At 58.4% G+C, this 21,044-nt stretch overlaps 1 protein-coding gene across 1 annotated transcript; it reads left to right on the forward strand.

Moving 5' to 3' along the window:
• The first annotated feature begins 17,941 nt into the window (after positions 1-17,941).
• Positions 17,942-20,137, forward strand: SLC18A3 (solute carrier family 18 member A3). Its single transcript, XM_084904829.1, has one exon. It carries the CDS (start codon positions 18,416-18,418, stop codon positions 20,027-20,029), a length of 1,614 nt encoding a protein of 537 aa, XP_084760955.1. The 5' UTR covers positions 17,942-18,415; the 3' UTR covers positions 20,030-20,137.
• The last annotated feature ends 907 nt before the right edge of the window (positions 20,138-21,044 follow it).

A 21,044-nucleotide genomic window follows, 5' to 3' on the forward strand; every position in this document is an offset into this window, starting at 1 on the left:
GGACTCCACCCTTTCTTAGGTTATCAGGGGAACAATAAGAGTATAGATTTAGGTGGGGCTGAAAGAGAGTGATCCTGCATGCTGCTCTCAGGCATCAGGATCCAGAGAAGTCTGTGGGGTCTGTAAACAGAGACAAGCTGCACATACCTCCTAGTACAGACCTTGGAGAAGCAGCAGGGGCAGTCTACAATGAGTGGCTAATTTAGATGTCTACATAGAGGGGATCTTGGGCAGCCTCTCACCTTCTAAATGGGGTAGAGATGAAGTACAGAGGTAGAAAACCAACCTCTTAGCCCAGCAGCAGTAGGGAGAGGAAAGCCATGGAGTACAGACTACCTTCTGATCCTAAGGGTAAACCAGAGTTAACCAGACCAACAAGGAGGAGGAGCAGCCCTGGGGAAAGGGAGCCAGCTGCTCAGACACCCACAAGTTGGACAGGGCTGGAGCGAGTGATTCCTGAAAGCCAAGATTATCACAGGAAAGACAGAAAGGCAGCCGGACCCTAAGAGACCACACAACAGGGATGAAGGATGCTTTTCTCCCTGTCCTATGACCTGCATTCGCAAATGACACTAAGGACCAGAATCTCTGTCTTCATCAAACTTTAGCCTCAGCCACAAGGAGAGGGGGTGGAATCTGTGTTGGCTAAAATTAGGGTTCCCTCCCTGCCGCAGAGTCGGGGCTGGAATTAGAATAAAGGACATTCCTGTTTCTTGTACACCTGAATTGTGGACTGGATCCTACCCATTTGTAGGGGAGCACAGGGTGGTAGGAGAGGCAGAGGGTGGAGGGTGAGGCAGGCTGTGCACTGGAGGAAAGACAGGGACAGGGTGGCTGTCACCAGGTCTTCCTGACTCCACAACAGTGGCCTTGCTCTTCTGGACTCATGTACTTCTCACCCTCCCAGAGCCTGTCAGGGTGGTGCGGTGAGCAGGGAGGCATCCTAGAATCTGTCAGGCTGGCAGCTGGTCTCTGCTCTGGGCTGCAAAAGGAGATTCAACTGCTACCAAGATCCCTTTTGCTCCTTTCTTTTTTTTTCTTTTTGACTCACATAACCCGATAGCAAATCAATGGATTAACTCAGTGAAGTAACCAGGAAGTGACCACCCCTGTCTAGGCCATTCATTCATTCATTCATTCATTCAACTGACTTGTATCCCAAGCAGCAACAGAGGGAGCTCTAATGCTACCACCATCGGTGGGAGACTCACAGCGGAGGAAGCCACTGAAAGGTGAGCGGTGAGAGGCAAATATGATCATGGACAAGAGCGGGTACAGTGAATGATTTCATCACTACCATGTACAAGGAAAGGCTGTGGGGCCTGGGACCTGGAGAGAAGCCCTGGCTGGTTTCCTGTGTCCTCAGCACTCAGAGGGACAGGTGACACAGGACAATGGATGGGTGGACAAGTCCATGGACAGATGAAGGTACTGTAGCTTCAAGCAAGGCAAAGAAGACTCAGGGACCCAACAGGATAAAATAAAATAAGAAGCAAATTCAAATCTGTATACAGGCCGCTGAGCCCGGAGCTAACCTTGTTCCATGCTGTTCCCTCTGCTTGGGATGCTGCTTCTGAGGGGATGAGCTGCAGTCAGGCTGAGAGCCGCGAGAGGACAGATGCACAGGCTCCGTTCCACCCTCCCTCACCGCCCAGCCACAGCCCTCCAGCCTGGCCCAACTCCGTGTGGGCGTCTGAATGCCATAACCCTGAGGTGGCATTGGACTCTGCCCTTTTAACCCCACCGACACTGGCCACCAGCCTGGGTGGGGGAGAAATTTGTTAAAAATAGTCAATATGAAATACAATAAGTAAAATAGCATAGATAACAATTTTAATGGACTAAAGAAATGGATGCATAAATAATAACAATGATTCCTAAAGAAAACGCACAGAGGTAAAAGTTATAGTGGCAAAATGTGATGACTTTAAAAGCCCAATACACAAGTCAAATCTTCACTGGGAAATTTACAAGAAAAATAATTTATCCCAGTGAAGGCAAATTTCGTAAAATAAAAGTTAAATAAAGAGGCAGATGGAACTGCCACATTGGAGGCACAGCATGTCATTCTGCAGCTTGACCAGACAGTGGCAGCAGAGACCAGCAATGCACTCACTCAGGACGGGGGCCCAGCCTGTTCTGGGAAGACAGGAGATAATTCTGCCGGGGCAAAGGAAGCCCGCTGGGAACTTGGTAGAAATACAAACCCAAACCATCAGAGCCAGAGGCTGCTGGTGCTGCAGCCCCTGCTGTGCATTTTAACCAGCCCTTCGGGGGACACTGCTGCCCACGCAGGAGCCCGCAGCCAGGCACCTGCCCGTTTCCTGCACAGGGAGCGGGCACTGCTGCAGGCTTGGCTTACGTTCCCTCATTGCACCACCCAGCTCTTGCCTCGCCCCTGCGCTGGCTCTCTGTCAGACTGGGGGGCCTGCTGCTTTAAACCTCGTCCAGCTTGGATCAGGGATGGCGGTCAGAGTCCTGTGCCCGTAAGCACCGCTCCCAGGCCGGCCACTTGGTCCCCGCGGTCCTGGTCTGGCCCCTGTGGCCGCCCTAGCTCAGGCCTGACCCTCCTCCCCGGCCTGGGAGCTTCTCTCATGATTCCGTTTCGGTGGCATTTTCCTGTCTGTCTCCGGTCTACTCTTGGGAAGGAACCCTGTGGCCAACCCGGGGAGCAGGCCCGCAGTCCTGAGCCCTTCCCTGCCCAGCCCTGGCGTAGAGGTGAGACTTGATGTGCCAGGAGCTCGCTCCCCCTAGTTCTTCAACGGGTAAGTTCGAGGGAAAAGCCAGACCCGCCCCACATTCCCCAGGTCTGCCCCAGTTTCTCCCAGGAAAACCTGGGCTGTGCCCAAGTCACACTCCCTGAGCATCCCTCAGCAATGACTGGAGGCAGGTGGTGGATGGAGAGGCTGCTGCCTGCGGGAGCCTCGGGCCCAGGTCTAGGCACAGCCGCGGAGAGAGCAGGCTCTGGCAGAAGGCAGACCTGATCCAGGCAACCCTCTCTGCAGGTTGGCACAGGTCACCAAGCCTCGCCATGCCTCGATTTCCAGACCTGTACGATGGCACCCAAACCACCTTCCTCACAGGCTCGGTAATGTCTGGCAACCCGCAGCGCCTGGCAGGCTCTTGGTACTTGGAAATGCCCTCCCTTCCCGCCGAGAGCAGCGACCTGTGCCTCGGAGCGAGCCGGGACCGTTGCCCCCTGGGCCGACACTGCAGAGCAGAGGTCACAGCTCAGATGCCTCCAGGGGATGCAAGGATGCAGGAGACAGAAAGGAGGTGGGAGCGCGATGTGCCTGCGGGAAGCTGCTGACCGTGTGTGCCGTCCAAGCTGACCGCAGCCCAGCAGGCTGTCGCCAGGGGGACAGAGGCCTGGCTCTTCAGGCTTTCCCATTTTCAGTAGAAACCGAGATGCTTACATGAAGCCCGGCTACAGCCTGCCGCCTGAGGACCACAGCCTATGGGACTCGGGCCCTGGCTACTCAGGGTATGACAGGCTGAAACCATCGCTGCGGCCCTCCAGGAGGCCACAGGAGGAGGGAGGAGCCTGGTGTGGCATCTTGGCTCTGGCACTCCCTGGCTGGGAGGTCTTGCACCATGATTGCCAGCACAAGCTGCTTCTCCATCAGTAAAGCAGGCCCAGTGATCACACCTCCGGTGCCGGCCTTCACGGGGGTTAGGGAAACAGTGAAAGGGCTGGAGACTTGGACCTGAGGAATCCTATGAATCAGTGACAGCAAACCCCGTTTGACAAAGACCATGAGGGCCACGCCATGGGAGTTGGGCTGTGAACCTGCTGCCGCCAGGGGGGCTGCATCTGGGCAGCTGGGGGCCTCCTTCCAGCCGGGTGCCGAGGCGGCTGAGGGTCTGGGGTAAGAGCAGGATCTAGGAACAAGTTTAGATGGAGTGTTGGACATGGTCAAGACAGAGCAAGGCCGTAGGCAAAGGCAGTCTGTGCTGAGAGATGGGCCCAGGGTCCTGTTTCCTTAGGAACCACAAAGGTAAGACCGAGTGGGGCGTCATGCCTGAAAACCCCTTATCCAAAGCCCATCCCTGGGGGGACATAGGGACAGGCCCTCCGAGCCACCGGGAGCCCTGGCGGGGTTCTCCTGTGATGACTGGGACGTCTCCTTTCCAGCCGTCTTTGCTTTGAGAGCCATCTCTCAGCGCTGCCCCGGCTGCCCCTACAGCAGGCTGTCCTGCGGCACAGGTGCCCGCCGGCGCCGCACAGGCCGAGCCGGGCCCGGAAGCAGAAGGCCTGGCCTGAGCCCGGCTCTGCCACCGCCTGGCTCCATGATCTTCCCTCACTTAGCCTCTCAGAACCGGTCTGGGGACAAGCAAGATCCACGATCCCTAATCGGCAACTTCAAAACCTCAAAGCAGCGACAGCCAAGACAGTTTGTGACTCACGAGGCTGGAAGACCTGTGTTGACCTGATTCATCTGGTAGCAAACCTGCCTGAGCTGCCGTGAGTCTGTTTTTGGCCTCCATTAATTCCTCAAAGTGTGAACACTTGCATCTTTCCCTGCAGGAAGCACGGAGGCAGTGGATATGGGGCATTGCCCCAGCTCCCGCTGGGAAATCATAGCAGATACATATACGCACCGTCTTCTTGTTAGGAAAACATTTTCAGTTCCCAGAACCTCAAGGCCCAGTGTTTTGGGTAAGGATTTGCAGGCCTGTGGACGCCAGCTCTCCAGGTGCCCCGGGAGACCGTGCCATGTGGCAAGTTGCTCCTGCAGGAGTGGCTGCACGCCATTAGCCTTCCTCCTTCCCCGATTCCGGGAGCTCCTCCTCTCCCAGCCTCACCCCTCCTCTGGGCATCCCCAGCTGTGGGGCTGTCCTCACAGGGTAAGCCCCTCTTCCCAGGAGAGACTTATTACCTGCCCACTCCCCCTCCTCCGGGCACCCTCAGACCCCGCCCTTCAGCTCACCTCCAGGCCCTCACTGTACTCCTGAGTTCGGGAGCAAGGCCAAACCAACTCTCAGCTTGGCAGCATGCTCCTTCCCACCCAGGTCTCCACACCCAGCTCCCGGGCTGCAGGGCTGGTTAGCAGGGAGGAGTTAATGGGTCACATCTCTCCCATCACTCAGCACCCAGCGGCAGTGCCTGCTGTCTGGCACCATGGAGCCTGCTCCGTGGGTAACTCAGCACATGGGAGGCGGGGGGAGGGGGGAGCTTCCAGGAACTCCTGGCCCTCTGGGCCTCCTTCCCGCCAGAGTGACTGCGAGAACAGGTGAGTGGAGCGGGCCAGCTGCTGCGGGAGCGGGAGGGGGTCTCTACCCAGGAGGTGGTCTTGGATTTTCACCAAGTCAGAGCCCACCCAGGCTGCACCCCCGGCAGCGCTCAGTCCCCTGGGGCCAGGCACTGACCAGCATCCTTGACGGGGCGGGGCTGGCTCTCTGCTGACGTGGCCTCCAGCGTGGGAAGAGTCCGGGAATGGAGGAGAGCCACCAGCCCTAGAAAAGAAGGGCCCAGAGCAGGGGTACATGGGGACAGTCTCCGTGGGCGGCTGGATTGAGATCCCGGACAAGCTGAGCGAGGTCAGAGGTCAGTCTCCCCGGGCTGAGGCCATGGCTCAGGTCACTTGGGTTGTGTCCCAGCACATTCTCGGTCCCACAATGGAAGGTGTCGTCAGTCCTCCCCTTTCCTGTTTCCATTCTGAGTTACACACCATCCGCTCAGCCTGCCACTTCCTCCCTCCCTGCTTCTGCGGACAGGGACTCCTTCCCTCATTTCCCCTCTTCTTCACCCACCTCTGCCTCTGGGCTTTCCTGCATCTTCACTTTCTCCCTTCTTCACCACCATCCCTCCTGGTTAATTCAACAGCCCCTCAAGGGCCTTGGAATACCAGCCCCTGCCACCTCCAGGGCCCCCTCCCCAGGACCTTGTATGTAGCTTTTGCTGCACGTCATGCATTGTCACTCAATCATGCTGCTGGGTGCGAGCAGGGAAGGGGGTGAGATTCCCCCTCCCTCCAGCCCTCCCGGAGCAGCAGGGGTCAGACTAGGAGGCATCCCATTCCTCCCCGTCCGCTCCACAGTGTCCCCGGCCCCTCTGTACACTCCAGCCCAGCAGCCAGTGCTGGCTTCTTCCCTCAACTCTGTACAGGACCCCTTCCCGTGTGCCCTCCTAGGACATCCATTCCAGGGAGGGGCCAGACAGTAAACTCACCCCATCAACTCTGCTACAGGGAGACACACGCTGGAAAATAGTAACAGCCAGGGGGGATGAGAGGTTCTGGTGCCATTGTAAGTGAGGTGGTCTGGACACTTTACACCAGAGAGATGAGAGGGGGTGAGGGAATGAGACCTACAGGTGGACTCCTTTCCTGGCAGAGGGGAGAACATGTGCAAAGGGCCAGTGGGTGGAGTGGGCATGCCAGGACCTGCCTGGGGACACTGGGGGTGGGGTCTAGACCAGAGCACCCCGAGGCTGATGGATGGGGTGTCACACTGACTTCTAATCATGAAACAAGGTGGTGCTGCCCCCATGGCTGGTTGGGTTGTGGTGTGTGTGTTTAAGGTAATGACCCTGATGCTGCTGGGGGGGGGGGGGGGGGGGAAGAAGCATCCGTGGTTGGCGGGAATGGAATCTGGCATCATGCTTTTGCAAAACCACAGGCTCGATGCATTAAGACTGTGAAATGACCCTGCGTTTGGACCAGTCTTTCCACGTCTGGGACTCCAGCCTTAAAAAAAAAAACATAGGGGTCCTGTATGGCTCCCCTCAGTTCTCCTTGGACAGCTATTGGCTCCCCAGGGCCTGGCACACTGCCCCTCCGGTCCCAGGACTCTGCACTCACTGTCCCACCCACACCCATCCTCTGGCCAGCACCTGGCACAGTATGTGACCTCCATCTTTTCTCTCCTCCAACTTCCGGCCAAGCACAGCTCAGCCAGACTCCACCCACTGCTCAGAGAAAGTCCTGGTCCTCTACCTTTCACAAACAGCCAGGACTGGTCCTGTGCCAGGGCTCTCCCCATCCCTCCTCCTGGGGCCTGAAGCTGGGCCAGCCTTCACTCCCACCAGGAATCCAGGGTGCAGCCTGGTGGGTGCTCCATATGGGGTTCAGCCTTGGCTTTTCCTGGGCCCAGGAGTTCTCAGTGGATCCCACACCTCACAAAGGAGGCTGACAGGGCTCCTCAGGGTGAGTCTTGGCCCTGCTGTTCTCCCTGCTCCCAGCCACGGGGAAGGACAGGGGCCTTTTGAGCCCATCAGCCATGCAGACCAAACTCTCCAGCAGGGAGGCTGGGACTGGCAGCATCGGGCCAGTAGAAAGATGTCCGGCCATACAGTGTGCCACCAGATAGCACCCATGAGATTCAGGTGAGAAACGGCAGCTCCGGTGGTCCGCCCTGTGCCAGTCTGGCCCGGCCCAGAACCCCCAGATGCCAGGCTGAAGCCTCACTGCCCATAGGAGACAGACATTCCTCCTCGGAGGGATACAGACGTGTGTCATCAAGTGTTGGTTTGAAATTAGCTTTAAATGAAGTTTAATTAATAGCATCTTCATTACCTGGGAAAACAAAGCTTTTGTTGATCTTTTTTTTTTTTTTTCTTAAAAAGTATTTTATTGATTTTTCACAGAGAGGAAGAGAGTCAGAAACATTGATGAGAGAGAATCATCAATCAGCTGCCTCTTGCACACTCCCACCTGGAATGTGCCCTCAACCAAGGTACATGCCCTTGACCGGAATCGAACCTGGGACCTTTCAGTCCCCAGGCAGACGTTCTATCCACTGAGCCAAACCGGTTTCAGCTGGTTGATCTTCTTAACACTGAAGCTGATCATGTTTTCAACCCAGTCCAAGTGCCGGGCCACTGCCCTCCCAGCTGCCGCCCACCCCCGACCCACTGCTGGTCCCACACCTGTGAGAGGGGCCACCCTTGCCCACATCTGGACTAGGCAGTCTCTGCACCCCCACACCTCACCCTCGGAGCTCCAGGACTCTTCAGGGGTGACCTCCCCCCACCGACGCCCAGACAGCCTCGAGCTGGGCCTCTGCAGGGGCGGACTCAAGTGGCAGTACCGCTGGAGTTGGGGCCAGTCAGGGTGTCCTGGGCCACCTGCCCAGGCCCCAAGGGGCAGCTCTTCCCATCAATGTGGGCGTTTCCTCCAGAACCTCCCTCACCAGGAGTGAGGGGTCCAAGGCCCCACCTTGCTGGCCCAGATTGCTCCCTGAGACCCCTTCTCAGGGCTCACCTGGCCACACAGCCACGTAGGCCCGGATCTTCAGATGAGTTTCAGCATCGTTTCACCTCAGCAGGAGAGTCAGAGTCCGGTCGCCTGCCTCCCCGAGCACACTCCCAAAGAGTGCTTTCTCTCTTCTTGTTCCACACATGCCAGGCGCAGGCTGGTGCCGGGACACGGAGGTGACAGGCCTGAGAGGGTCATAGCTCATGGATGTGCCGCACTGGCCATTGTCAGCACGGTCACCGGTGGTGGTCAGTCCTGCCCGCGCCTCCGCTGGCCTCCCAGGCTCCGCCCTGGGCCTGGTCCAGCCTCACCCCCCGAGACGGACTGCAGGTGAGGAGGGACCCGCACTTTGGCACAAGCCAACTGCCGGTCTGGGTCCCAGCCCCCACCAGCTGCAGCCAGGTCCCTTCCTCTCCTGCTGGCCACTTCCCGAGGGGTGTAGGGAACTGGGAGCCGGCCCTGCAGTGGCTCACATGGTCTCCTGACCCCCAGCCCTGACCCATCTTCAAGGCCACATGGGCGCGTGTGGGGCGCGGGCTCTGCGGCCACTCACCAGGTGCGAACCCCAGCTCTGCTGCTTGCTAGCTGTGTCCCCGGAATGAATCACTTCCTGTCTCCGTCTCATCCATATAGATGGCAGAGGGTAACAGGCGGGACACTGTGAGGCTGTGTGAGGAATAAGTAGGCTAGTGCCAAGCTTGCCAAACTGCAGGTGACCAACCATTTGTTGTTTATAAAATCAAGTCGGTGGGTTGTGACCAGCATTGAACATAGTGGGGACGGGCGTGTGCCTTGCTTCAGGGCTTGGTGCACACATCCACATCTGTAGGTGGCGCCACTGCTCCCAGATGCTTTCCCGCCTGGGGGCCCATGGCGGCCACAGATGTTAGTGGATTAGATGTAGCCCGGTGGGAAGAAGACACGCAGTCAGGCCTGAGAACCCTCCTGGCAGTGCCAGGGGGAGGCCTGTGCACAGGGGCCAGGGTGCCCCCCGGAAGCAGTCTACTGCAGGGAAGGAGAACACAGGCAACAGCGGGTGCAGGCCCTACAGGGCCAGGGGTCTGACAGCAACGCACCGCAGAGGTGCTGGGAGGCCAGCGTGGGACTTGGCCCTCGCAGTGGGAATTGAAAGCAGAGGATGACTAATGTAACAAATGCCCTTTGAGTGCTTACAATGAGGACGGTTTATGTTTCAAAAAGTTGATCATAAGGACAGTTTAGGGGTCAAGAGCTGGTGGCAACAGTGGAGGCAGGGGTCTATTGAGAGGGCACGCTGGCCAGGGGCAGAGCAAGGACAGAGGTCAGAATAGAAGGAGGAAATGGGTGTCACACGGCCTCTGTCCCTGGAGCTGGGTGGTCCCCAGCATGCAGAGGGGGTGGCAGCCATGGCCCACGCACAGCACAGGGGGGCGGGGGAGGGGAGAGCAGGGCTGTGACGGCCATGGGAAACATGAATGCCACATGGGCAAGTGGGTAAACCAATGGGCACACCAGTGCGTCTGTGGCACAAGCTGCTCCCAGATGCTGCAAGCAGACAGACAGGTGACCTTGGCCTGTTCCTCAGCCCCTGTGCTGCCAATTTATGAAATGGGGCCTGAGGAGGACTTGGCTCAGAGCAGTGTCTGCGACTGGAAGCTAATCATGATAAAAGCTTCTTCCGGGTCTGGCTTAGGGCCAGGGCTCACACGAGGACTGCCTTCTCACCCCTCTTCTCACGGGTGCACCTGGAGCAGGCGGCCTGGGGAGGGGCCGACCCCCAGCCTCTGAGACAGGCCAGGGACGCTGGGCTGCCCTCGCAGTGCCCTCCGCCCTCCAGGCCCAGGTTTACTGCGCAGACCCGTCCACAGGCCTTGGAGCTGAGGACTGGCAAGTGCAGTCCAGCCCTGTCAGCAAACGGGGCCTCCTCCTCACCCCTCCACCATCCAAACGGGCCCCTCTGAGAGGGAATCTGTCTTCAGAGGCCTCAGGACAGCTGACCTTGAACCTGTGGCCACATTGCCCAGCACAGAGGGTTCACAGCACTCAGAGGAGATGGTCACTACATTCCCCTCCAGAACGAATGTCTGCCTTGGACTTGCACTGAGTCCTGTCACATGCAGGGGAGCAGGGAGCGGGCGGACTGATGCTGCAGCCTGGGCAGCCCACACCTGCAGGGGCAACCGTCCCGAGGCCATTCCCTGCCTTCCCTCTGTGCTGGTCTCCGAGGTTTCTTTGTCCCAAAATTACACTTTTCAAGTCTAAAAAGGGAAGTGGCTCTGACTGGTCAGTGCTTGCTTTCCCGATCAAGGCAAGCTTCCCAATCCAGCAGAGATGCCCGACAGCCTTCCTCTGTCTTCTCGGGCTTCCCAGCAGAGCCAACCCTAACGTGAAGGGCAGCATTTCCCTGAAGTATCCCTTCGCCCACCCAATGAGTGCTCGGGGCGTTTTCCAGCGAGGCTGCAGTGTCCGCCTGCCTTACTGAAGTCTGCGTCCAGCTCTCCCCAGGGGGCATCTGGGAGACTTGTCAGGACACTTTAATTTCCTCTGAGTGTCCCTCCATCCATTCCTGGCTCAACAGGATTTTGGCACGATGAGGAAGCTCATCCTTTCCCAAAGTGACAGACTCATTCTTCCGCTGCACAGGGTTCTACTGGGCGGGCGTGCTGCGTCCCAGGCACTGAGCATAACCGGCCACCTCAGCCCCGTCTGAGGGCGCACACTCTGGTAGAGGAAACAGACACGTGACCTCCTCCTCGTAATGAATTGGGACAGGGCAGTCACAGACGCATGGTCTTGGCACAAAGAGAGAGAGATCAGTTTGTTTGGTTTTTTTTTTGGGGGGGGGGGATGACACAAAGAAGCATGATTTGAATATAAAAGATGAATAGAGGTCATTTAGGCCTTAAAGAGGGGTTAAATTAACAACATCAACTCATATACTCCAACACCAAATCCTCTGAGGCATTGTCAGTGCACCCACTTTATAGATGTAAGTAAGGTTTGGAGATATTAAGTAACTTGAACCAGGTTAGAGACTTAGCAGACTTGCAAAGAAGGAGCAATTCCGTACACCTTTTTAAACAAACAAACAAACAAACAAACAAACAAACAAAAAACATAGACCCAAAGCATTTAAGTAAATTGGCTCAAGGTTAGACAGGAGGAAGGTTTTGGAATTAGGAATCAAATTCGGGTATCATGCCCTAGCCAGTTTGGCTCAGTGAATAGAGTGTCGGCCTATGGACTGAAGGGTCTCAGGTTCGATTCTAGTCAGGGACATGTGCCTGGATTGTGGGCTCAATCCTTAGCTGGGGGAGTGCAGGAGGTAGCCAATTTATGATTCTCTCTCATCACTGATGTTTCTATCTCTCTCTCCCTCTCCCTTCCTCTCTGAAATCAATAAAAATATATATTTTAAAAAATCCAGGAATCATGTTGAGACTACAGAGATAGATGGATTACAGAAGCCCTTTTATATCCAGCTAAAGAGTCTGGATGCTTCCCTATTGATGCTGAGAGGCACTGAGGGGTCTTACTTGGTGCAGTGGCTTCGTGTCACCTCTCATTTATCCTACCCAACAAGTGTAAATTACAAATTCCAGGAGTGAAAAAATAGCAACATGTCTAGGGCAAAAATATTTTATTTAATGGTGTTATCCTGTTTAATGATGGTATTTTATCTAACAAGAATTCCTACAACTCAGGAAGAAAAAATCTAATAAAAAATGTAGAAAGAAAGTTATAGGCAATTTACTAATAAAATTCAAATGACCATTGGTAATAATAAAAGCATATTATGCTAATTAGACTGACATCCTTCCTGATGACCTTCTGGTCGAAGCCAGGGCTGCGAGGGCCGAGGCAGAGGCCGCCACCGTGGTGGCAGGGGACAAGCTCTTTCCAAAATTTCATGCATTGGGCCTCTAGTTAAACATATAATGAAACACACAATGAAAACAGCAATGAATACCATTTTTCTCCCATCAGATTGACAAAGGGGATTAAGAAAGACGAGATCAGGAGTTGGCAAGACATGGTGCTGAGTAACATGTCCTCACTCTCAGCTTGCACAGGTATATGTTTATGCAGCCACTTTGGAAGGCAATTTGGAAATTTCTTTTAGAAGTGAAAACTTGCACAGATTGCTGCAATCAACCCCGTGTTTGGCGTATCTCCTGGGGAAGCATGTCCACAAGCACACGGAGACCCATCGCAGCATCCTCACACCTGAAAATTACAAACCACCTGAATGTCCATCAGAGGAACATAACTGCACGTGCGCAGCGTGCTCATAACAAAAACACTATGTGGCAGCTAAGCACACCGAGCTATTTCTGTACCAACTGCAGTGGCTGTGTTGTCGAGTGGAAAAGGAAAGAACTACAGAATGATACATTTATGACACATGTCGGAATATATTTATTTAAACATAAAGGCTGTTTATCTTACAATTTTTATGGGTTCATTGATATGTTTAAAACACCCACAAAAACAGTAGCAGTGGTGGTTTCTTTTCCTTTCTCTCCCTCCTCCTCTCTCCCCCAGTGAAGGAAGATTGGTTACTTTCTTGAAAGTCCAGTGATAGCTTCTGGGAGGTGGCAGAGGAGACCAGGGTTTGGGGCCACAAATGAACATTCATAATGTCCGAATTTCTATGAGCATCTGTTATAGTAATAGTAATAAGGATAAATCCAATATTGAATAAGTATTAAAGTGTGGAATTGAAGTGTGATATCTGAAAGTATGGAATGGAATGTAAACAAACTGATAAGCACCCTTGAGTGACCTGTATGTAGGAAATAAAGTGATCTGTACCCCATATGAAAGGCTCCTGGGACCCACTGATAAGACACACTGAAGACACATAAAAAGAGGAAGCTCCACAGAAGATCAGAGACGTTCATTTGGGGCACACTGAAAAGCTGTGGTTCTGGGACTCCAGTCCCAGGCAGCCAGGAGTCCTGAGGTCTGGAGCAGTGGGAAATGGCCCACATCTTTACAGGATGGGGGTGGGGGGGGGCGGTTGGCTGGGTCTGGAATCCAGGGACAAGTGGAGGGTGACTGGCGGCCCACTGTGGGTGACGATTGGGGTTGGGGCTGATTGTGGGCAGGGATGGTGTCCATGGAGGAGGTAGACGACCCTGGGAGACTCATTGGATTGGGATGGGAAGTGGGCAGAGGGAGTGAGAAACCAAGATTTTGAGACCCCGCTGCTCCACAATATTTCACAGAAATGTCGGGAGTCAGAAGGAAAGCAGGGAGGGACCGCCCTTCTCAGACCCACAGAGAGGAAGGAGCTCTGCGGCCCATCTGCAGTGCAGGGGCTGCTGTCCTCTCCTTCCCTTCAGAGCTCAGCCCTCTCAGGAGGCAGGCCGGGCTCTGGGGAAGGGCTGGCCAAGGGCGGGCAGGCAGGCACGCAGTCCTGGCTCCCAGCCACCAGACTCACAGGCTTCCGGGAAAGGCTGACGGGAGGCTCTGTTCCTTGGAGTCTGAGAATGTGTGGCTGGGGAAGCCTAAATTAATTAAGTGATGCTGCGGCCCCAGGCGCTCCTGAGGAAGGCACAGGGTGGGTAGCAGGGGAGGCCAGCGGCTGCGCGCCCTCCCCCAGCACTGGAACCCAGAGAGGCTCGTGAGCTTTGTTGGAACTAAGCCTGCACTTAAGTGCTTCCAGGGAAACAAAGAAATAATAAATCAGGAGCAGGTGCCCCGCCCACATGCTGCCATCACCATCAACCTGCTTCTCTGCGGAAACATAGTCAATTTGTGTCTCGGGGACCAGATGTCTCAGTGAAGCAACAATTGACAAGGCCCTGGAATTGACTTGGCCCATGACCTTCTCAGGGTCAGCTGACACCTTCCTCAAATGCCAGATGCCAGAGTAGCACCCCCCTCACACACACAACTCCTCCAAGACCACTCTCCCCCCCCCACACACACACACACCAGACCTCACCCAGCACAGATGCAGAAAGGTGGTCCTTCCATCCCCTCCCAAGATCCCATATACCTGGAACCCCGAGTTCTCCACTAGCACACTCCACAGGCACAGGTCCAGGTGGAAAGGACCTCGCCCCAGCAGACAGAAGCCACAACGATATTTAATGGATAAATTGAAATGTAGTCACCCAGAAACCACCATGGTATCTACCCCTACAAAAGCATAATTGCCTCTGTAAAGTGCCAGACATTGAGCTAGTTACTCTCAGTAAGTTATCTCCTATTCTTCAGCATCCTGAGCAGGGCAGCATGGTGGCTGACAGTGAATTCTGGAGCAGGCAGCCTGCATTGGAATCCTGTCCCCACTGCTTGTGAGCAACCAGGGCACGGATAAATGATCACCCCGCAGTGTCTCTGCCTGCAAAAAGATAATATGAAGGCTAGTAAGATGATTAAATGAGTCAATGTTTGCAAAAGATTTAGAACTGTGCCTGGCACATTGAAAACACTTCGATGTGTCTAATAAATAAATTCCTTCCTGTATTCATTTGATTTACTTTGCATACCAGATAGGCTCTGAGTAGCAACAGTCCCTAAATCTGGCTGAGAAAGGAGAGGAAAAAATGCTTCCCTTTTCTCCAACAGAACTGGAAGGTAAGTTCTCTTAGGCCTGAAAGTTATGCTCAAAAAAAGGAGTCTCCAGGAAGGAATTCACCAGGAGTTCTGTTAAGGAGGAAGCCAGGGCACAGGAAGATCTGGTTGGCAAGTGGTGGAGTCAGAGTCAGCACCCTGGACAACTCCCCCAAGGCCAACGCAGGAGGGGTTGTTCCCATGTCCTGCAGAGGCTCAGGCCCAGTCCTTTGGCTGAAACAGAGGGTCCTCTCCTCCCTGCAACTCCTGCCCCCTAGCTCTTGGGGCTGCTGAGGGATGGGGGTGTGAAGTTGCCTTCTGAGCCTGAAGTTGGAGAGTAAAGGAACTCAGTGTCCCTGGGGATCTTCATTGGGCCCTCTCCCCTACACGTCCAGCTGCCACCTTGCAGATGGAGCAGCAGAAGTGTAGATCCTCTACCCTGGATCTACACTGAGATCCAGGGTAGAGGGAGGCCGTGTGAGGACCGTGAAGCGAGTCACACAGCCTGGGTTCAAATCCAGGCTCTGCAGCTGGGGTGGTGGGCCGGTGAGTCGCTTCTCTATGCCCACTTTCCCGTCCGTAAGGCAGGAGGAGTAGCACCAGGATTGCGTGAGGATTAAAAGAGCACACAGAACACCCCGGCACAGAGTGTTTCATAAATGAGTCTGCTTCCTGCCGCTGGGGCACGGAGGACTGGAGATCAGGCATGAGCCCAGAGATAGCATGGCTCCATGCTCAAGAGCAGCCTGAGTCATGTGGGCCGGAGGGCTGGGAGAAGGGTCTGCACTTTGAAGACCCTGGAGAGTTTCTCTTATCTAAGATTCCACTGAATTCTAAGTTCTCCAGCCACTAGAGAGAACACGTCTGCTTTAATCCCCCCCCCCCCCCAATCAGACAGGGCAAACACTATATGCATAAATCATAACTGGTCTGCAGGCTGCCTCTTTCAGAGCCTCATACTGGGAGGGTCAGAAGAGGCCTGAGGTTTCAAACTAAATGACTGGACAGCCAACCAGACAGGTGACATATGTGTGCAAAGCCAGTTAGAGGGAGTGCCATGAGCCAGAGACTGTGTGTACCGACTGAAGGCCCTCAAATAAAATCTATAATAATAAAAGTGTAATATGCTAATTAGACCGTATAGACAAATGATCTTCCAGACAGACGTCCTTCCGGACAACCTTCCGGATGAAGCCAGGGCTGAGATTTCACAGATTTAGTGCATCGGGCCTCTAGTGTAAAATAATTATCTCATCCCCACAGAACCATTCTACAGCCCCATTTCTGCTCAAGGACTCAGTGAGAGGGCTCTCTTCCCCCCCTTCCTTAAACAGAGGCCACGCTGGAGCCAGGGAGAAGCTGTGACTTGTCTCTCTCCCTCGACAGGGAGCAGGTAAGCAGGAGCTGGCAGCTCCCTCCCTGGGGCAGGGTGAACGGAAAGACTCTCACCTGATGCTCTGTCTCCATCATCTCATCCCACAGCCATCTCAGCCGCAGAGCCAACTTTCCGATGCCCCCAGTCCTCCACCAGCCAGGACAGAGCCCAGAACCACACAGCTCCCCCACCAGAGGGACTAGCCAGGAAGCCAGGCTGCCCGGTAGGTACCTTTTCTCTGCTTTTGCAAGACCTACGCTGTCAAAGGAAAATAAAGCAGCACGTTTCACAGATGATTACAACAGCCAGCACTGCCACTGTCTTCCGCTATCAGACACCCTATCAGCAGCACTCTTACCCCATCTTGCTGATGGAGCAACAGACCAGAGCGGGAAGCCGCTCCGGGCACCCTGACTAACGGGAGAGCTGAAGCCGCCTCAGCCTTCTCCCAGGCATCAGGTGCTCCCCAGGGAAGGGACTCAGGGGAAGAAGCTAGATCTTGTTTCCCCGAGGTGAGAAGGAGGGAAGAGTGCTCTCGGACTCTGGAGGGAGAGCAAACTGGGATCTCCACCAGCAAGCCTCCCAACCTCCGCTGCTCAGAGCCCCTCTCCGGCTGCCGGGAGCGCGGGCTCAGGGGCCACCCAGGGTCAACGCTCTCATGAGGACGCCCTGGTCTCCGTGGGTGCGGCCCTTTCTGAAGGTGAGGGAGCAAAGCGGCTGAGTCCAGCCCCGGGGACGGGGGTGAGGGGTGCGGGGGAGGAGGGAGAGGGGAGAAGGGGAGTAGATGGGGGAGGGGTATGGGGGGGAGGAGGCAGAAGGGGGCTAGGGGAGGAGAAGGGGGAGAGGTGTGGGGCGTGGAGCCTCAAAGGTCTTTCTTACAGAGAGGACCCAGGCCACACCACCCTGGAGCCCACCCAGGACTTGGAGGCAGCTCTGGAGACTGGGGATGGGGGTGGGGGTGGGGGTGGAACTGGAGGTAGGGAAGGGGTGGGACTCGCCTCGCCGGAGCCGGAGCCGAGAAAGGGATCCCTCCCTGGAGCACACTGTCCAGAGGGGAAGGGGTGAGGAGGAGGGAAAGGGGTGAGAAGGAGGGGAAGGGGTGTGAAGGAGGGGAGGAGGGGGAGGGGTGAGGAAGGGGGAAGGGAAGAGCCGGGGCTGGGGACCAGGACAGTCACTGGGGAAAAGGGGAATGCTGGCTGGGAGTGGGTGACGAGGGAGTGCGAAGTGTGGGAGCGGCAGGGCTGACACCCCGGGCCGGTGGGCGCAATGCCCCGTTCCCCCCATCCCCCAGATGCTCGCAGACCCGAATCTCTGCTGGGACATCCTCCCAATGGGCTGGTCCTCGGAACCCGCCCGCAGTCTCTGCGCTTCGTCCCCCCTTTCTCCTCCCCCCCTTTCCAGGGCGCAGGGGCCAGGGGACGTGGCCATACGAAGGCTTGGGGGTCTCAGTACCCCGCGCCCCTCCCGTCCCCGCCCCACGATCCAGCTGCTGGAACAGCTGGACACCCCGCGGCTCACCTCGGGGGGGCCGAGAGGGGTGGCTCCTGCCGGCGGCGCGGAGGTCCGGGCGGAGGCGGAGCGCTGAGCCCCCGGCGCGCCCTCTCCGCTGCCGGGACCAGCGGCTGCTGCGCGCCCCCCGGAGGGCAGGGGGCTCAGTCCTAACGGGGAGGGGGGCGGAAAGCCGGTCCTCGTATGGAGCACCGCCACCCTCGGAGGCCGGGCCGGGACTCTGCGCACCGAGACCCCTCTCCGAGGGAGACCCCCGCGGCCGCGCCCCGCCCCGCCCCCGCCCCGCCGACGTCGCATTAGCATGAGCGACGCCAGTGGCCGGGGCGCCACTCGGGGGCCGGGACTCACCGCGTCACAGCCCCGAGTGGAGAGGGAAAAAGGAGGAGAAGGCTGCGGCGGCGGAGGAGGCAGGAGCCGGCGCTCGGGGCGGGAGAGCGGCGGCCGAGCGAGCAGCGGGCGTGGGGGCAGCAGCGCGCCCCTCGGCCCGCGTGGTTCTCTCCGCGGCGGGGCGGCTCCGGGGGCGCCGGCGGGCAGCGCGCTCCGCTCCGGCCCCTCCGCGCGCCGCCGGCCCCAACGCCCCTGCACGGCGGCGGCGGGCCTGGGGCTCCGCTCCGAACGGCGGCGGCGCCCCGCCCAACAGGGTCCTCGCCTTCCCCGGGGCGCGGGGACATGAGCCCGGCGGCCGCCTGAGGCTCCGGGGGCGCCGCGCGCGCGGACCGCACCCCGAAGTCCAGAGCGCTCTCCTCTGCCCGCGGGCGCCGCGTCCTCTCTGAGCGGCCGGCGGGCGATGGAGCCCGCGGACCCCGCCCGGGAGGCGGCCGCCAAGCTGTCGGAGGCGGTGGGCGCGGCGCTGCGGGAGCCCCGCAAGCAGCGCCGCCTCTTGCTGGTCATCGTGTGCGTGGCGCTGTTCCTGGACAACATGCTGTACATGGTCATCGTGCCCATCGTGCCCGACTACATCGCCCACATGCGCGGCGGCAGCGAGGGCCCCACCCCGACCCCGGAGGTGGAGGCGGAGGTGGCGGCGTGGGCGCCCACCCTGCAGCCGCCCGTCCTGGCCAACGCCAGCGCCGCGGCCAACGGCTCGGAGCCCCCGACGGCCGCGCCGCCCGCCGGGCCCGCCCTGCGGCCCCGCTACCCGACGGAGAGCGAGGACGTGAAGATCGGGGTGCTGTTCGCCTCCAAGGCCATCCTGCAGCTCCTGGTGAACCCGCTCAGCGGGCCCTTCATCGACCGCATGAGCTACGACGTGCCGCTGCTCATGGGCCTGGGCGTCATGTTCGCCTCCACGGTCCTGTTCGCCTTCGCCGAGGACTACGCCACGCTGTTCGCGGCTCGCAGCCTCCAGGGCCTGGGCTCCGCCTTCGCCGACACGTCGGGCATCGCCATGATCGCCGACAAGTACCCCGAGGAGCCGGAGCGCAGCCGCGCGCTGGGCGTGGCGCTGGCCTTCATCAGCCTGGGCAGCCTGGTGGCGCCGCCCTTCGGGGGCATCCTCTACGAGTTCGCGGGCAAGCGCGTGCCCTTCCTGGTGCTGGCGGCCGTGTCGCTGGCGGACGCGGCGGCGCTGCTGGCGGTGGCCAGGCCCTTCTCGGCAGCGGCGCGCGCGCGGGCCAACCCGCCGGTGGGCACGGCCATCCACCGCCTCATGCTGGACCCGTACATCGCCGTGGTGGCCGGCGCGCTCACCACCTGCAACATCCCGCTCGCCTTCCTGGAGCCCACCATCGCCACGTGGATGAAGCGCACGATGGCGGCGTCAGAGTGGGAGATGGGCATGGTCTGGCTGCCGGCCTTCGTGCCGCACGTGCTGGGCGTGTACCTGACGGTGCGCCTGGCGGCGCGCCACCCGCAGCTGCAGTGGCTGTACGGCGCGCTGGGGCTGGCGGTGATCGGCGCCAGCTCGTGCGCAGTGCCCGCCTGCCGCTCCTTCGCGCCGCTCGTGGTCGCGCTCTGCGGCCTCTGCTTCGGCATCGCGCTGGTGGACACGGCGCTGCTGCCCACGCTCGCCTTCCTCGTGGACGTGCGCCACGTGTCCGTCTACGGCAGCGTCTACGCCATCGCCGACATCTCCTACTCCGTGGCCTACGCGCTCGGGCCCATCGTGGCGGGCCACATCGTGCACTCGCTGGGCTTCGGGCAGCTGAGCCTGGGCATGGGCCTGGCCAACCTGCTCTACGCGCCCGTGCTGCTGCTGCTGCGCCGCGTGAGCCTCCTGACGCGCTCCCGCTCCGAGCGCGAGGTGCTGCTGGACGAGCCGCCGCAGGGCCTGTACGACGCGGTGCGCCTGCGGGAGTGCCCGGCGTCCGGCCCGGACGGCTCGCTCCGCAGCCCGCCCGGCCCGTTTGCCGAGTGCGAGGGCGACTACACCGACTACGCCGGCTACGGCGCCCGCAGCTAGCAGCCCCCTCTCCCCGCCGCCGCCGCCAGGGTCCCCGCCGCCAGGGTCCCCGCGGCCACCGAGAGTGCACCCGCCGGCTCAGCCTCAGGGCCTCCCCTCCGGCCAGCCCCCCGCGCAGGTCCTGTCCTGACTTCCTCCGCCGCGTCCCCTCGCCATGGCCTTCAGTGTGTCCCTCTCCCTCTCGCCCATTGGAGCGTGGAGCACTGCGGCCTGGGAAGCCATGCGCTCCTGGCACAGAAGGGGCCTCGGGGCCGCCCTGTGTAGGTCTGTGTGTCTGTCTGTCCTGCCTCCTGTACCTTGGCCCGCTGCACAGCGTTGCCTCTGGCCCAAATCAATAAACCATATGTGTCCCAGACCGAGTCTCTTTACTGGTGGGCTGGGCGGCCAGGCGGGGGGTGGAGGTAGGGGGAGGGGGATGACTTTGGTCCAGCCCTAATCCAAGTCTCAGCAGGGAACACCCGGGAGGCCTATGTGGCCCTTTTACTCCGTAGACAGGCAGAAACATAGGAAGAAGCACCCCAACAAGGGCTCTCACCCACCAGCTCCCCATTCACATTCCCCTCCGCCTGTGACAGCTCAGCGCCCCAGGGTGCCACCCCGTGAGCCAGGCGTAGGCCCCGCCCCTCTAGGTCCTGGACCTAGAGTCTAGAACACGACACGCCCTGCGCCAGACACCTGCCTCTGAGCACTAGGGAGCGGCTTCCCATGAGCCGGGCATCCTACCTGGGCTAGATTCTCAGAAAGGAGCAGGGGCGGGGCTGTTCCGGGCAGAAGTCCCATCTCCGGAACACATGTGTGTGCTGTGTGCTCGTTAGAGAGCCGGGCTCTATCCTAAGGGCAGTGGGGAAGCAGTTGTCTGGCTGTGTCCTTGTCTGTGGGTCTGAGTGGGACCAGAGTGGGATCTGATGCTAACCGCCACCCCTCCCCAGCCGACTCCACCCCATCCTGAGTGGAAACTGCTAGAGAGGTCTCCCCACCTGGAATACGGGTCCCGGGAGCCCCAGTCCTAGAGCTT

The sequence above is a fragment of the Pipistrellus hanaki genome, assembly GCF_964339955.1.
Source record: "Pipistrellus hanaki genome assembly, chromosome: 14".
Classification (NCBI taxonomy): domain Eukaryota; kingdom Metazoa; phylum Chordata; class Mammalia; order Chiroptera; family Vespertilionidae; genus Pipistrellus; species Pipistrellus hanaki.